This window comes from Balaenoptera musculus, chromosome 3 (assembly GCF_009873245.2).
Source record: "Balaenoptera musculus isolate JJ_BM4_2016_0621 chromosome 3, mBalMus1.pri.v3, whole genome shotgun sequence".
NCBI classification, from domain to species: domain Eukaryota; kingdom Metazoa; phylum Chordata; class Mammalia; order Artiodactyla; family Balaenopteridae; genus Balaenoptera; species Balaenoptera musculus.
In genome coordinates, this window is record NC_045787.1 from 113,938,206 (window position 1) to 113,956,602 (window position 18,397).

Here is an 18,397-nt window from a genome sequence, read left to right on the forward strand (position 1 = left end):
GACATACCCAGCTGTGTATCTGCATACAGAGAAACCACAATCAGAAGCTCTGGAAATGGTCCTCCTCCCCCAAAGTGCACGCAGTCTGCAGCAGGGGCAGTGGCGGTGACCCGAGGAGTCCCATCTCCCCACCAGGTCCCAGCTCTGAGGCTCTCTTACTACAGACGGTGTGAGTGGCAGGGAGGCTCCAGAGCACGGCCCTGGGTGGCACCTACTTCTTCAGGGGGCTCTCCTCCCTGTCTCCCCGACCCCCAAACCATCCTGGAAACAAGGCAGGATGAACTACCCCCATCAGAGAGAGAGAAGAAAACAGGCCTAGGGCCACTCAGCTCCAAAGTGTTGGCTGGTGTGATCCCTGGTTCTGATCTGGAGGGTCTCCTCATAGTCTGTGGGATAAAATACCTCCTAACTCGAGGCATCGGGCCAGGGAAGGCTTTGACCACAGGGGCTGACACTGCCCCTTGTGTGTGACTCCGGCCGGTACCCACACCCCCACAGTTAAAATGGGACGAGGTGGCTGGTCCGTCTCAGCAGGCGGCAATGGCAGAGCCGCCAGGTTCCATCTCAAGTCAGGAGGTGCAAGATCAAAGACACAAAGCAGGCCCACAGCAGTGGGTGGGAGCGAGGGAGGGAGCACAGATAATCATTTTTTATTTCCTTCTCTAAGCACTGCACCGTGTGAAGTCTTACCTTCACACTGCTTCTTCTGTCTCCTCATCATGGTCTTATCAACCTCTGCGTTACCACACTACCTTAAAAATATGATTTTTATTTCCCCTGCTGTGCACAGCTGACGGCTGCAAAGAAAACTATCCAGGAGCTGGTCCCAGGCTCCACAGAAGGCCTGAACGACAGGCAGAAGGCTCTCAGCCCTAGGTCACGCTGACCGAGACAGGGAAAGGAGGAGGGCTCATGCGTGCAGTGAAGGGGCTGCCTCCACGCGCTCCGGGGAGGCAGCCTCCCAAGGGGGAAGAGAAGATATCCACGTCTCACTTCCCCACCCCAAGATGACTAAACACCCCACATCTAGCAGAGACAGCTGGCCGTCTATCTACACTGCCTGGCTGTTGGGATTTGGTAACTGCATGGCACAGACTTCGAGGCTAACACTTCCGATGGAAAATGCCAGCTCTAGCCACCAACACTCCACAGTTACTGATTCACAGAGCCACCCTACGTCCAAACTGGGCCTGGAAGCCACAGAATGTAGCAGTTAAAAACATGGCTCTGGAGTAAACACTGTTTGGGTTTGAATCCTGTCTCTGTCTCTTCCAGATGACCCCAACAAATTACTTCACCCTTCTGTGCCTTAGTTTCCTCAGCTGTTGTATGCATTAAATGCACATAAAATGCTTAGCCTAGGATGTGACCCAAAGTAGAGCTCAGTAAACGTTAGCTAAAAGTAATTCACCAGGACACTGCATACACACACCCACAATGTTGCAGAACCCGATCACCGTGCCCAGATCAGGACCCAGGAGCACCAAGACCACGATATGTTCCCAACTGCATCCTCCCCACTCTCCCACAGGTGAGTCTCACCATCAGACAGTGAAAAGGGCAAAGGGAGAAAACACAGATTTTGAACGTAGGGGAGAGCCAGGCCAGAAGAACCTGGGAGCCTTTGTTAAAGGTGGGGTTCGCTACACGGCCCAAACCTCAGACGACCTTGTAAGCCAACTACAAAAGGATGTGATACCTGCTGTGTGCATGCAAGCACATGCACTCTATAGAAGGAGAGGGCTGGGGAGGGGAGACCAGGAAGAGAGACAGAGACCTTCTGGCGTCTAAGCACTCTCCCTTTGCCACTGCACCAGCAGATGTCCACACGCTGACCTGGGCCTTGGCCAAGCTCTCAGCTCCTGCTGAAGCAAAGTCTGCACACATCCCTCAAGAAAGTGGCTGGACTAGAGAGGGCTGGACTAGCGACGGCTCCCTGAGAACAGAAAGGAAGTGGGGTACAATGCTGGGAAAGGCAGACACAGGAGGGACAGCAGAGAAACAGGAGAGTCAAGGATTAGGGCCAGGAAGAGTCAGAGGAATTCAGAATTGGGGTGTTTGGGGAATGTCCTTCACAAAAATCATCATCATTGACATCATCCTAACAACTGGTCCCATTTGTGCCCTCAGAAACAGACCTCAGGAAGAAATGAGAGTCTGTGTAGGCTCCTGGGGTCTGGGGCTTGATGAGAGCAAAAAAGGATGCTGAAAAACAGAAGAAATGCTTGGTGACTTGTGGATCAAGGGGCTAACACAGCGCAGGGAGCTGGCAGGTGGGCAGCCAGCAGGTCCTCAGTTAACTTCCAGACATTAGCTGGACATGAGACACAGAACAGACAGCAGCTATGCTGGCGTTTGTTTGGGCAGGGGGAAGAATGAGAGGCTTTACTGCAAGGGAAGGAGGTAGCCGTGACTGAATCTATTGATTCATATGACCAGATCTGTTTCCTAGGTCACTCATGACCTTCGTCCTCAAGCTGAAATAAATACCAGTGAAGACTTCTTTCCAGCTAAACATGGTGGGCTGAACATTCATGTTCATCACTACTCCCTCCGAAAACCCCATTAAAATAGCAAGATGACAAGCTCTAGCAGGGAGAATGTCGCCAAGAAAAATAAAACGGACTCAACAGATTATCTGATATACTGAGAAGATCGTTCAGTGTTATCTGTCTTACAAGAGTTCGTGGTTGTAGCACTGTGTAAAAGAAAAAGCATTTTATTAACTGCCTTACTGAATAAAAAGTTTTCTGATAAAAAACTAATTATAACTTATCTCCGCTGTAGAAATGATGTTAGAAGAATAAAGAGAGGGGAACAGTGTATGTATATGAGGGGGATGTCTATGAAAGCACAATTATTCTCCTGTGAGAAGTCAACAGATAACATCTAAAACTAGTAAATCCAAAAATAGTGGTACAAACATTTTATTTAGGTAAATAGAGGTAAATATCAGACAAAGCAGCTTTTAGCTAAATCAGCACATGTATTTTAATTCTTTTAGAATTGCAAGTGAGTGGCTCTAGAGAGCAAGACTTCATGTGGAAAAGCAGAGCAGGAGACTCTTACTTATCATTATAAGCCTTGCAGTAGTATTTGACTTTTCAAATCGTGGTCATAGAACACATTGATCAAAATAGAAATTTTCCTAAATGACAAAGATTTATTTCAAGACCTAGCTCAAATTACTCTTCCCCCACGAAGTCTTCTCAGATCTCTTTCCTCTTCTCTCGTGAAAATCACTGTCTGTACCATTCATCCGACAATTAATCGCATTCCACTTGGCAATGAGCTGAACTCTTCTATTGTTAATTATCTTTCCACCTGTGTCTTGTCTCCCTGACTAAATTATAACTCGTTCATAGCAGAGCACACTTCTCATCATCATTGAGGAGTCCACCACAGACTAGGCTATTAAATCCACAAGCTCAGAGAGGTACAGCCACCCCGCTCCCCATTACCTGCATAAGCGTTGGCCTGCTGCAGGAGGTCGGTACAGGTGTGCACGTCTGCAAACGCGCGGATACCCAGGCAATTGGTGGGATGCAACTGAGATTGCAGGAAGTCACAGCAGTTCTGGCGAACATCCATGAGCTGCAGCAAGCTGGCTGCTGGGAGCAGCACCTGGAAGAGAAGGTGACATTCTGACTTGCAGGATCCCAACGCCAGGGTCTCATCTCCCCAAAGCAGTGCTCTAATCAGACTACACCCAAGCTCAAGGTCTTTGCATGGCTCTCCACTACCTGCCCAAGTAAGTCCAAACTTCTCGGCCTAGACTTTGAGGCAAGCCCAGCCTTAGTCCCCACTACTCTCCGCTTCATGGACCCTAAGCACCAACAGATTCTCTGTCTCCCTACAGCCCAGCAGTGCCTCCCAGTGGCTAATGTGTATATGAATTCCCCTTGGGATCTTATTAACATGCAGATTGACTCAATAGGTTTAGGGTGGGGCCCAAGAGCCTCCATTTCGAATGAGTACCCAGGCTATGCTTGCAGCTGCTGGTCCATGAACCACACTCTGAGTAACAAGACCCTTACAGGATGAGTGTTTGTGTCCCCCACAAAAGTTTATACATTGAAGCCCTAACCCCAAATTTGGGCAGTATTTGGAGATAGGTTAAACGAGGTCAGAAGGGTGGGGCCCTAATCCAGCAGGGCTGGTGCCCTTATAAGAAGAGAAATAGATACCAGAGTTCTCTCTCTGTCTCTCTCTACCGTGCAAGAACACAAGGAGAAGGTGGCCTTCTGCAAGCTAGTAAGAAAGCCCTCACCAGAAACTCAATCAGCTGGAACCTTGATCTCGTACTTCTAACTTCTAACACTGTGAGAAAATTAATTTCTGTTGTGTAAGCCATCCACTCTGTGGTATTTTGTTACAGCAGCCCAAGCTAAGACAAATTGGTCCTCCTACCTGGAGAATCACCTGGAGAATTTTTAAAATACCGACGCCTGGGTCTCACCCCCAAAGATTCAACTTAATAGAAATGGGGTGTAGCCTGGACAGTGAGATATTGCTAAAGTTCCCCAGGTGCTTCTAATGTATAGCCAGGTTTGAGAACCACTGCCCTACAGCCTTTAGCTACTGTCTTCACTCAAAGGTCTTTATTGACTTGCTCACAAGCTCATTCACCATTTAATTACTGAGCACCTGTGTGCCAGCCTTTGCGATTCAGTGGTAGGTAAGCAAGAGAAATCAGACCCCTGATCTTACAGAGTTTATCATCTACTGGAACAAGAGCATCATCCCCAAATCCACTGGGACTCAAAGAGACACACTCTACTCTCCCATCCAACAGATAAATAATAAAGAACATTTCTGAGTACATTCTCAGCAAAAGGAGAGCTAAGTTTCCTTTTAAAAGGTCATGAGACACATGAGTATTTATACTGTATCCTGGAAGACAGAAATAGTTCCTGCTCAGGTGTGTGTGCATGTGTTTTTCCTAAAAGCCAGGGAAGACTAGCTTGAACAGGCCAGATTTGTGCTCAGACTGTCAACCCTGGTCAAGCTCCCTAGGACTTTGCCACAGCTGCCGAAGCCTGCCCTCGGATCAAAAACCATGATAGTTGTCAGAGACCTTCTCGACACCAGCTCTGCTACCCCTCCCTCCCCGACCCTGTGGGAGGGGTAGATGTGCTGAGAGTGACTTAACAAAAAGAAATTTAGAAAAAAAAAAAATCAGGGCAGAACAGTTTGGCTTGAGACTGCATCGCTCAGGGACCCCCAGCATCCATTTCACCCCAAAACAACCCCCGTGTCCTGGGCCTTTGCTCTCAGCTGCCCCCCTGACCCTCAGGGAGAGTGTCTGGGCCAGCCAGACTCCAGGTGTTCCCATCCACACGGGCTTGCCCAGGAAGACAAGGGCAGCAGATGCATTTGATTTCTTGACTCAGGGCACTACAAAAGTCTTTTTTTTTTTTTTTTCTTTTGAGTAATTTAAATCCTGTAGGCTGATTGTCTCCCAAAACAGCTCTGAGCCTCATCTCTAGCTCTCCTCACCTCCATGGGCTAAGGCCAAAAACTCTGCCCCACTGCCCATTCTTGGGCCTTGTCCCACCACTAGGGTAACCAGCCGTCCAGGTTTGCCCCGGACCGAAGAGTTTCCCAGGACACAGGACTTTCAGTGCAAACGCTGGGGCAGTTAGCCACCCTTCCTCATTCCTGCCCACACACAGATGCCACCAAGAGCCTCCACTAACAGTGGTCCTGCTCCCAAGCTTAAAAGCCTGCTCTCAAAGGGAAGCTCTTCCTACCTGCAGGCTTAAACCTCTCCCTCACGATAGCCAAATTCTAGAAAACATCTCCTCTCTCCTTCCTCTGCCCTCTCTCTTCCACCGCCCTATGTCCCCAGCAATACAGCAGTAAATTACCATCCTGTCCTTGGTATTTTCTGAACCACTGATTCATTCCAGAGAAGGAAAAAGATAAGATCACCCGTTCTGGAGACTTTGAGACCATAAGTGAACATAGCCAGGCTACAAATCTGACCACCTGAGCTCCATCCCCACTAGACAGCCACGTCCCCACGGAGCAGCCATAAACTAGGAAACTCAATTAACCTGTGAGCTTGCTCAGCCTAGCCAAACAGATTCCAGGACCAGATTAGTCTCTCCCTGATACTTAAGTGGAGAACCATTAACCATTCTTGCTGAATACCTACCAGGAATGGAAAGTCGTGTTCCAAACCCCCAAATGACCTCCATGACACCCGCCCCGACCAGCACCAGCTATAAACCCTAGAGTGAGGGCCATAGGTTGACCAACCATCCTGGTTTGCTGAAACTTTGCCAGTTTTAGCACTCAAAGTCCTGTGTCCCAGGAGAGCCCTCACTCCTGGGCAAACTGGGGTGTTGGTTCACCCCAGAGACCAGAAACCTGTATCCAGTTACACTAAGAAACCCTGGTGGAGAGGAGTAATCCAATGCTGTCCAGCGCACACCCTACTCGGGCGTGGCAAGCCCCCAAGGGTCAGGTGTGACTAGAGGCCGAAATGGACAGCAGCCCTTTAGGTCCACAGAGGAGGAATTTCTGAGAGTCCAATCCGCTCCCAGATTGCATCCCCGCCAAGCCAAGATGCGATCACGCCAGGAACACACAGTTCCTCCGCCTCCTTGCCCTCTTCTTCCCCACAAAGACAGCCGCACAGTTTGGTGCTTAATTTTTCAAGCTCATGACAACCATCCAAAGAAATGAAATAATAAATACTTTCTGAACACATTCCTTAGGTTATACTTTCAGTTTTTAGAACCTCCCTGGATAGAGCTACCCACACAGCTTTCAACTTCCCTACTGTTCACAAAACCCACTTAGCAGACAAAAATGATCAGGCTTTCCACCTCTCCACACACCCTCCCCCCATCCTGTTTGGGTCCACTTCTGCCCGAAAGCATTCCCAAGGTGACTTCCCAAAATGAGCGGGGCTGGTGGTTTCTCTAATTGCCCCTTCCCTCCCTCTCTTTGATCTTATGCTGCGATCCACTTGCTTCATACAGGAAGGCGTGAAGAAAAGCAAAGGGATTCAGAATGCTGAGGAGGGTTTAGAGGCTGGAGGATGTATCACTGCTCAAATGCTGAGTCTCAGAGATAAACGGGGGCCTGGTCCAGTAGGGCTCTGGGGGCTGCACACAAGGCGAGTCAACACAAATCCCCAGAGGCTGCAAAAGAAAAGAGAGGGAAAAACGTCCAGGAGGTGGTCTTTGCTTCCCTCTCCCACAACAAGGGCTAAAAGAGGATTTCCTCTTCTCTTATCTTGCCTGCAACTCGACTCCCTCAAGCGGCAGCAGTAACAAGATTAGGAACAAGAGGCCAAGCTCGGGTCCTCAGCTTGGAAGCAAGACTGTCCTGGTGGAATCACTAGGGCCGTGCTGCTTGGCCCCTGGAAGGAGGTTGAGACCTGAGAAGGAGCATTTGGCTGGAATCGCTGCAGGAAGAGAAGACGACCCTGGGTTAAAAGCTTTCAGCTTGCCTCTCGCCGTCTCAGCATTTTGGTTCTGGGAAAACAGGCCCTGGAATGACCCTCAGCAGAGAGTTTACAGGTTCCCCTCCAGCTTGCAAATGGCTTCCCTCCATTTTTCACATGCAGGCGCTGTTTTGTTTTTTTTCCTCTCCCTCGGATAACATGAAAACACAGCAGAGGATATCCCGTCACAGAGTTTGTTTCCTTTAACAAAAACAAAAGGAAATGCCCTGCCTCAGAATGCACCTACTCCTGGAATTTCAGAGAGGCAGGGCCATGCACAGAGGGAGGGTACCAGCCAGAGGGCCAGGTGGCAAGGCTGCCCAGGGCCTCTGCCCGCACCACACAGCAGGGGGTCTGCCTCTGCCAGCACCAGGCATGAGGCCTGGCACAGAAATAGTGCTAAATAAAAGTCTACTGAGAGAAAGAAGAAAGGGAGAGGGAGAGAGAGAGAGAGGGGGGTGTACAGATAGATGAACAGGAGAGCTAGCAAAACAGTACTGTGATTAAATGTGTCACTTAGAATACTTTTTTAATTTTTTTATTGAAGTATAGTGTCACTTAGAATATTGACTTCTCCACTTACCAGCCATGTGACTAAAGGCAAATTACTTAACCTCTCTGTACCTCTGACTCCTCAACAGTAAAATGAAAATAATAGTACTGCCTTAAAGGCTTGTTGTTGGGCTTAAATGAGATAATACATTTATAGCAGCTAACCCAGTGTTTGGTGCATAGGAAATCCTCAGTTAAACTGGGTTTTTTTTTATTATTAATTATTACGAGCTGAAGTCAAGATTGTGATCATTCATTGAAGAAGAAACTCGAGTTGACCACATCAACAGGGCACAGTGAGCTGAGGAGAGCTGGATTCAAACCCCAACTCCACCACTTACTACCTGTGTGACCGTGGGTACTACCCACTTAACCCCTTGGAGCATCAGTTCCTTCAACTGTAAGAGAAGAATCATAGTAGAACCTTCCAGTGGTGGTTACGATAATTAAATGAAATAATGCATGTGAAATAATCAACACATGCTTGGCTTACAATGAGTATCAATAAGTATGGCTTACAATGAGTATCAATAAGTAACAGTTATGACTTGTTACCTCCACCGTAGAAGGGCAGCTCAGACTCTCCAAGGTACATGTGGCTGGGAAGAGATTTAGGGCATCATCTCCCAGTCACTTAACCAAGCCCCAAGTCTCTGACCCTTGTTTCCCCAGGTGCCTCCACGCTCACCGCCTCAGTGCACCAAATCCTCAACACACACTGTCCTCACAGACAGCTTGTGAGCAACTCTCAGCATCACAGCAGTAAGAAGCAACCACATTTTGATCTAAACTTTCTCTTCTCAACTTTTTTTGTTTTGTTTTCCCCCAAGGTCACCCCTGACCAAACCATAGTTTAAAGTGAGGGAGAAAAAGGAAAATAGTTCATATATCTGACTGATTCCAAACAATGCAGTTTCCTGAAGGTTCCACATTGTGCTTCTCAGGGGAGCCCCTGCACATGCAGCCCCCTCCCCACTCCCACATACAAATGAACGCAACAGGCCCCTCCAGGGGCTCACACGCCAGTAGGGACACAGACAGGTGGAAGAGGAGGCAGGCCTGACCTCCCAGACCTTCCTTCAAGACCCAGCACACACAACACTTCCTCAGTGAGGCCTGCCCTGACCATCCTCATCAAGGGGGTGATGACCATTGCCTGCTTCCTGGGTACCTCCACCCTGGCCCCTACCACACTGGAGGGCACGCATTTGCCTGGCCACCTGTCTCCACCTTCAGACCATGTGCTCCTTGATGAAAAAGCTTCTGTGTTCACAGTGCTCTCTGTGCGCATACTGTCTGTTGGCACAGGGTGGCACTCCTCTAAGTGCTTTACCTATAGTAATTCATTTAACCCTCACGCCAACCCTATCAGGTTAAGTACGATTATTATGCCCATAATACAGACAAGAATACTGAGGCACAGAGAGGTTAAGTACCTTCTTGGGGTCACACAGCTAGAAAATGGTGGAGTCAAGGTTTGAAGGCAGACAGTCTAACTCATGACCACCCAACAGAATGCGTACTATTATGATTCCTGTTTTACAGAAGAGAAAACTGATCCTTGAGGCGGGATGTCAGGGGGGGGTATCAGAGAAGCTCTAGTAGGAAGGAAGCAGAACAAACCAGAGGCTGGCAGAGTAAGAGTCTTCTCTGATCAGAGGTCACTGAGTCCCATGCCCTCACCTTACAGTCAGGAGACTGACCCCCTGCAGTGGGAAAAGGCAAGAATAAGAGTACTGTGTGAATGAACGTCAAAGCTGAAGCCTGGACCCAGGTCTCCATTCAGACTTGATTCCTGCCTCATCTTTAGTTCTGCATGCCCTCTGAAGCTGCACGTCTTCACGCTGGCTCCCTCCCCCCCCACCCCTACAAAGTAGTTTCTAAAAGTAATGGTGACGCCATTTTCTCCAGAGTCCTCCAATTACGCTATCTGTTGCTACCTGCCTTAAGGTAACTGGTGCTGTAGAGACCACCACTGGGTTAGACCAAAGTTGCAAAGATAAATACCCAGCCAGGCAAAAAGGATCCAGAATGGAACATCTTCTAACTATCTAAGCTTGTAAACACTTTGTACTTTACAGGAAAAAATAAGGTTATTAAATAAACACATGTAGAAAAGGGAGAAAAAAGCTGGTTCCAATTATACAATTCTACAATCTCCCCTAAACAGTGTTTTAAGTTTGTTTGTTTTTGTTTCGTTTTGTTTTAGTGACCTAAAACAACAAACAAATTTATTTTCTTACATCTGGAAGTCGGAAGTCCCAAATGGGTTTCACCAGGCTAAAATCAAGGTGTCAGCAGAGGTGAGTTCCTTCTGGAGGTTCTGAGGGAGAATATATTGTTTCCTTGCCCTTCAGGCTTCTAGAGGCACCCACATTCCTTGGCTCATGGCCTCCCTATCTTCAAGGCCAGAAACATCAAACTGAATCCTTGTCAGGTCACATCGCTCTAGTTCTCTCATTCCGCCTCCCTCTTCGATTTAAATACCCCTAGCTATTACACTGAGCCCACCTGGATAATCCAAGCTAATCTCCCATCACATGTTCAGCTGATTAGCAACATTAATTCCACCTGCAATATTAATTCCTCTGACATTCAACCTAACATATTCACAAAATTCCAGGGGTTAGGACACGAACATCTTTGGGGGCTACTATTCTGCCTACCACACTGTATGATTAATGAGTTACTGATATACCCTAATGCAAGATTTTTAAAAATTATTTACCCCTGCATATTTTTAGGTTGACATCTAGCATTTTTCATTAGAGTTGAAAGGATGTAATTTCTGGCATTTTGTATATCTCAATATTTATATCAGTCTCAAAAGTACCTAAATGAATTTAAATGTCGTGGTGATTTGAAATCACTTTCACCCATTAAAAATTTTTTTTTCCATACATGCCTTATACATATTTTATACTAAATTACTTTGCACTTACTGTTACTGCCCAAAAGTCATTCAGCTGTTTAAATTCCACTGCTAGACCTAGTATGTAACCATGACCTCGCCCACTCTGGATGGGAAAGACCAGAAATAATGGAATGGCTATGCGTTTTACTGTGCATAAAATAAACCTCAATTTTAAAAGGGCAGGGGAGGATTATACCAGATCTCTGTAGAAACTATGCCACCCAAAAGTCTGTCTAGGGGCCAGAGACAAAAGCAGTCTGTACCTTGGGGCAGGCTCTGCAGGCCCAAATGCAGGGTGCCTCAGACCCTCAGTCTGCCTGTACCCTGACACCCCCAGCAGAGTACCCTTCACCACACCAAGCTAATTTCCACTCATCCTGCAGTCCTCAGCTCAAATCTTATCTCCTGAAAGAGCCCTGCCTAGATTCCCTCCTTCATCCAAATTGTTCCTTTCCTTCAAAGGACTTATCACAATTTGTGCATAAACATTACCTGTGTGCTTATTTGATGAGTGTCCGTCTTCACCCCTAGACCACAAATTTCATGAAAGCAGACAATGGAATGACCTCTGCTCACTGGTACAAACACAGTGCCCAGTAAAGTGTCTGGCATGTAAGAGGCACTCAAACATCTGGGCCAAATGGAATCAATACACGATTATCAATTCGGCCTCCCAAATACCTCAATCCTAGAAAAGGGGATGGTGTTCTGGATAAGGGAAATAGGTATTTTGGTCACCAGAGAGGTACTGGCCTATTCACCTAAATAAGGTGAAATTTTGCTTTAAAAAAAAAAAAGGAAGAAAAAACCTCCAAATCCCATACAATTTCTATTACTTTAATTAAATAGTAAATTCCTTAATGACAAGAAATAGTGTATCCTGCATCTGTGTTTGGCCCGGTGATTCATAGCGTTCCAGCATGGGCCACACCCTCAACCATCTTCCCTTCTGAAGCATGACGGTGATGTCTCACGTCTCCACAGTAAAGATCCACACCTTTGGGTGAAGCAGTGTCTTCGCTGGCTCCTCTTTCAAGGCTCCAGATGGCTTAGGATGAGGGCGGGGCGGCGAAAGGAGGAAAAGGCACAGACAACATGTCTCAGAGCAACATGCCCCTACTGACACTCAAGCCTGGTGCTTGGCACCTCCACAGGCTCAGAGGCATTTCGCTGACGAACAGTGAGACAAGAAAAACTTTTAACAGTCTCACAAGCCAATACTCAAAATCCCTGAGATGAGATAATGACTGGGGAGAAGAGGGGTCACCCAGGCTTCTAATTCTTCCTTCCCCAAGACTTTAAACCAGCATGAGTTAAAGACTTTCTGCTCTGGAGCCCAAGCTCATTCAGAGGGATTTTGGCCTAGTGGTGAAGAACGTGAGTCCCATGGTCAGGCAGGCAGGAGTCTGAGGGTCGTTCACCCTGGCCATGTGACCCAGGGCAAGTCACTTACTCTCTCTGGAGCTTCAGTTTCCTCTCCAGTTACCAACTGAGTTGTTGTGAGGGTTAAATGAAATGATGATGTAAAACAGTGGGCCCTGAATATACGATACACTGAGCTATTAGCTGGAGCTGAGTTTACCTGGACGTTCTCTTCAGTCACCTCAATCTCAGCCGTATAGATGTAGTCAATCAGCTTGCTCAGGGTCTGCCCATCCACATCCTTGATTTCTATCTTCTTGGCTTTACTCTCAGACATGTCACCTACAGTTCAAAACAAAAACAAAATGGACATGAACTTGGTGCCTAGGGTGTGCTTAACTTTCACGTGGCCTCCTGCCCTGTCTTGGCAACATAAAAGCACTGTCTGTGCTCCCGGAGGCAGCAGAAGGGCTCAGGCACAGAGGAAGATAGACCAGCTGACATCAAGGTCACAACAACTCTGGGTCTGTGATCATCCACAAACCCAATTTCAAGCATTCCCCACTCTATCTGTTGCCCATTTCCACTCTGAAGGCAAATCTATATGTGATAAAGCATTCAACCAAGTTACTGCAAACTTGTACACGGGGGCCAGGGAAAGTGAACGAGATATGCACCTGTCCTCAAGAAGGAGCACCTGTTCTAGTAGGGCAGATAAATAAAAATACATGAGATGATAAGAGCTTAATAGAGGTATATGCAAAGTACCAGTAGAACAACAATTTCTTAAAAAAACAATTATTGAGTGCTAACTATGGCCAAGCACTGTGCTAAGCACTTTAAACTGTTGCCTATTTTAACCAACAACCTATGAGTGTTATTAATATCATCCCCATATTACAGATGAAGAAACTGAGGCACAGGAGTGTAGGTAATTCATTTTGCCTACAGTCACACATCTAGGAAGGGGCCAGGCTGGGATTGAAAGCAGGGAGTCTGACTCTAGAGCCCCACACTTGTAATCACTATGGTATATTGAATCCCAAGAATGCAGACGATAGAGCAACAAACCCTGTCTGGGGAAGACAGGAAGGCATCCTAATAGGAGGTCACATTTGAGCTGGGTATTCCACATGCAGCAGAGGTGAGGAAGGACGAGCTGGATGCAGGAATCATCAGTGCAAAGATAGAAAAGTGCCAAAAGGATAAATGTGGGGAACAGTGAGAGGGCAGCATGGCTGGTACGTGGGGTGACAGTGAGAGGAAGGAGGCTGGAGAGGCAGATAGGGGCCAGGACTTGCAGAGCCCAGTAAACCATGCAAATGAGTTTGGACTTTATCCTAAGAGTAGCACCACTGAAAGGTTTTAAACGAGGGAATGACATCAACAGATGGGTGTCTCTGAATGAAATTCTGGATGCACTGGTGGAAGCTGGGTCAGAGGCAGGGAGAACAGATGGGAGGCCCTGACAATCATCCAAAAAAGAGAAGACAGAGGCCTGCGAACTAGGGCAGCAGTGGCACCACATGGGCGGCCCCGAGGCCCCTGACTTCAGCCCGCCCTCTCTATACAGCACACAGCTCTGTCTAGAGCCAGGCTCCTTCAACAAGGGCTGCTGATTTCAGAAGGAAAAGACAGGCAAGACATGTGTCTTTGTAGACTGAAATGAAGGGCAACATGACTACAAGAAACAGGGATTCAGAAGTCCTTATGTGAGTGTGAAAACTGAGCCTGGGCGGTTTTCTCTCTGTGGAATCTGTGCACTGGAGCCAAGAAAATAAAGTACAGTACAGCATGTGGGCTGCAGACGCCCACCTCCAAGCTGCATGGACTGCACGTGATTCCTCCACCAATCCCCAGTTCCCACCCTGACACAGTTCTAGATATGAATGACTCTGAATAGGGAAGAAAGGTGGGGGCAGGGGACCTATTCCAGACGTTGCCGGCTCCCACTGCTGCCAGATCAGGTAGCCCAGAGACCCCCAGTTGGTTCTCTCTTCTCTCTGACTGTAGTAGAAGCCAGTGAAAAGGCTTCAGCACAAACAGCCCTGAGACAGGACGAAGAGGCAAAGAGGAAACAGGAAAAGACGGTGGGTTTCTGCTCTACCTATAAAACAGGCTCTCACAATCTCTTTCTTGAATTTACTCCAAGACAAACAAGAACATACATGCAAGGAAATCAGAAGTTAAATTCATCTCTCCAAACAGCTACTAAGAAGTTCACAAATAAAGGTCCAGTTGGTAATTATATTGCAAAAGATCATCAAAGATAGCCAATTCTTAGTTTAAGAACTTGGACCTTAGAGGGACTTCCCTGGTGGCGCAGTGGTTAAGAGTCCACCTGCCATCGCACGGTACGCGGGTTCGAGCCCTGATCCGGGAAGATCCCCCATGCCGCGGGGCAACTAAGCCCATGCACCTCAGCTACTGAGCCTGCGCTCTAGAGCCCGTGCTCCTCTACAAGAGAAGTCACTGCAATGAAAAGCCTGCGCATGGCAACCAACAGTAGCCCCCGCTCGCCGCAACTAGAGAAAGCCCACGCACAGCAACAAAGACCCAACACCCAAAAAATAAATAAATATATAAATAAATTTAATTTAAAAAAAAACTTGGACCTTAGAAAAAAGACTGAAAAAAAAAGAGCAACCAGCAACCTGACTGCAAGAACCAAGAGACTCAGAAGCCCTTAGTGAGTGTGAAATCAGAGCCTGGCCTGATTGCTTTCTCTCTATGGAATTAGAGCTTGGGAGTCAGCTTAGGGTTTTGTAACTTGGGGGTAAACAAATGGAAACTCCTGAAATTGCATGAAAACATTTGTATATGTGGGCAAAAGTCTGATTTTCTGAGGGGGGATGAACAAATCATTTTCATCAGTCTCAAATGTCCAAAAAACATTAAGACACAGTTTTCTAGATGGTGGGATTTGGGGAGATTTTTTTTCTTGCTTCTTTATGTGAATCAAAAGTTTCTAATTTCTACATTAAGTACTTAAAACTCCAACAAGCAAGGAAAAAAAAAAAACAAAAAACCTAGGGCCTCAAAGACATGTATTTTCTGAGAAATTTACCTTATAGGAAATTGGAGACCTATATAAATCATAAGGACTCATAAAATGCAATTTAATATCTCTATGAACCAGTCGAAATCACTGCACCAAACTAAGACATCAGTTTAAACAAACCCTGAAAGTGGCAGTAATAATAGTTGCTACTACATGCAGGCCCTCAGGGTTTACACACATTATTTCATTTAGTCCTTGCAACGACCCCAGGAGGTACTAGATATTACTTCCATTTTACAAATTATAGAACTGGCATATCAAGAGGCACTTGCACACAGCTAGTAAGAGGCAGGGCCGGGATCTGAACCGTGGCCTAACTCTAGACCTCATGTCATTTCTAATAAATCCCTCTATAGTTTAAACCTGACCCTAACTAATAGCTTTGGTAAAAGTATTCCCAAACAAAGCCTATGTCCAAATTCTGAGCAAACTTATACTTATTACCCAGTAAGCAAGAACGAAGAGAGATGGGATCTTGTCCTCAACACCTAACAAAGTGCATGACATATAACAAGCACTGAAAAAATATTTGTTGGTACAAGGAAAGAAAGAAAGAAGAGAGGCTTTCTTTTGACATCTCATAAATCCACAGACTCTGATAATTCTAAAGAGGGAGAAATCATCAAAGGCTTGGTCATTCTTACTCCTTCACTCACCTCTGTTACATTGACAAATATTTCTAGAGAACAGAACATAAGGCCAATAAGTCCTTCTCTATTCAAGGTCAACCCAAGAGACCTGTTCTGCTGGTTTTTCTCAAGAGGCCCAGCCCAGCCACTTCAGACTCTGAACTTTCAGAAAAGAGGAAATGCAGATGGCCAACAGGCACATGAAAAGATGTTCAACATCACTAATCATCAGTGAAATGCAAATCAAAACCACAATGCGGTATCACCTCACACCTGTCAGGATGGCTATCATCAAAAAGAACACAAATAACAAATGCTGGCGAGAATGTGGAGAAAAGGGAACCCTCCTACCACTGTTGGTGGGAAGGTAAATTGGTGCAGCCACTGTGGAAAACAGTAGGGAGATTTCTCAAAAAACTAAAAATAGAACTACCATATGACCCAGGAATTCCATTCCTTGGTAGACAGCAAAAAAAAAAAAAAAAAAAAAAAAACCCAAAACACTAATTTGAAAAGATACATGCATCCCAATGTTCATAGCAACATTATTTACAATTGCCAAGATATGGAAGCAACCAAAGCGTCAATCAACAGATGAGTGGATAAAGAAGATGTGGTTTATATACACAATGGAATACTACTCAGCCATTAAAAAGAATGAAATTTTGCCATTTGCAGCAACATGGATGGACTTGGAGGGTATTATACTAAGTGAAATAAGTCAGACAAAGACAAATTCTGTTTGACATCACTTATATGTGAAATCTAAAAAATACAACAAATTAGTGAATACAACAAAAAAGAAGCAGACTCACAGATATAGAGAACAAACTAGTGGTTACTACTGGGGAGAAGGAAGTGGGGAGGGGCAATATAGGGTAGGAGATGAAGAGGTACAAACTATTAGGTATAACATAAGCTACAAGGATATATTGTACAACACAGGGAATACAGTCAATATTTTATTTATTTATTTTGTATTTATTTATTTATTTTGGCTGCATTGGGTCTTCTTTTTTTTTAACATCTTTATTGGAGTATAATTGCTTTACAATGGTGTGTTAGTTTCTGCTTTATAACAAAGTGAATCAGTTATACATATACATATGTTCCCATATCTCTTCCCTCTTGCATCTCCCTCCCTCCTACACCCTCCTTATCCCACCCCTCTAGGTGGTCACAAAGCACAGAGCTGATCTCCCTGTGCTATGCGGCTGCTTCCCACTAGCTATCTATTTTACGTTTGGTAGTGTATATATGTCCATGCCACTCTCTCACTTGGTCACAGCTTACCCTTCCCCTTCCCCATATCCTCAAGTCCATTCTCTAGTAGGTCTGTGTCTTTATTCCCGTCTTGCCACTAGGTTCTTCATGACCTTTTTTTTTTTTCCTTAGATTCCATATATATGTGTTAGCATACTGTATTTGTTTTTCTCTTTCTGACTTACTTCACTCTGTATGACAGACTCTAACTCCATCCACCTCACTACAAATAACTCAATTTTGTTTCTTTTTATGGCTGAGGAATATTCCATTGTATATATGTGCCACATCTTCTTTATCCATTCATCCGATGATGGACACTTAGGTTGCTTCCATGTCCTGGCTATTGTAAATAGAGCTGCAATGAACATTTTGGTACATGACTCTTTTTAAATTATGGTTTTCTCAGGGTATATACCCAGTAGTGGGATTGCTGGGTCATATGGTAGTTCTACTTTTAGTTTTTTAAGGAACTTCCATACTGTTCTCCATAGTGGCTGTATCAATTTACATTCCCACCAACAGTGCAAGAGTGTTCCCTTTTCTCCACACCCTCTCCAGCATTTATTGTTTCTAGATTTTCTAATGATGGCCATTCTGACTGGTGTGAGATGATATCTCATTGTAGTTTTGATTTGCATTTCTCTAATGATTAATGATGTTGAGCATTCTGTCATGTGTTTGTTGGCAATCTGTATATCTTCTTTGGAGAAATGTCTATTTAGGTCTTCTGCCCATTTTTGGATTGGGTTGTTTGTTTTTTTGTTATTGAGCTGCATGAGCTGCTTGTAAATTTTGGAGATTAATCCTTTGTCAGTTGCTTCATTTGCAAATATTTTCTCCCATTCTGAGGGTTGTCTTTTGGTCTTGTTTATGGTTTCCTTTGCTGTGCAAAAGCTTTTAAGTTTCATTAGGTCCCATTTGTTTATTTTTGTTTTTACTTCCATTTCTCTAGGAGCTGGGTCAAAAAGGATCTTGCTGTGATTTATGTCATAGAGTGTTCTGCCTATGTTTTCCTCTAAGAGTTTGATAGTGTCTGGCCTTACACTTAAGGTCTTTAATCCATTTTGAGTTTATTTTTGTGTATGGTGTTAGGGAGTGTTCTAATTTCATACTTTTACATGTACCTGTCCAGTTTTCCCAGCACCACTTATTGA

General features: G+C 45.6%; 1 protein-coding gene across 1 annotated transcript in view; it reads right to left on the reverse strand.

Annotated features, from left to right (window-relative positions):
* Positions 1-18,397, reverse strand: part of KLHL3 (kelch like family member 3) — a 114,419-nt gene that overhangs the window by 59,607 nt on the left and 36,415 nt on the right. Inside the window, exons 4-5 of the mRNA XM_036849221.1 lie at positions 12,508-12,629; positions 3,462-3,624 (exon numbers count right to left, since the gene is read on the reverse strand). Coding sequence (XP_036705116.1) covers positions 3,462-3,624; positions 12,508-12,629 — 285 coding nt within the window. The remainder of the gene's footprint in view (positions 1-3,461; positions 3,625-12,507; positions 12,630-18,397) is intronic.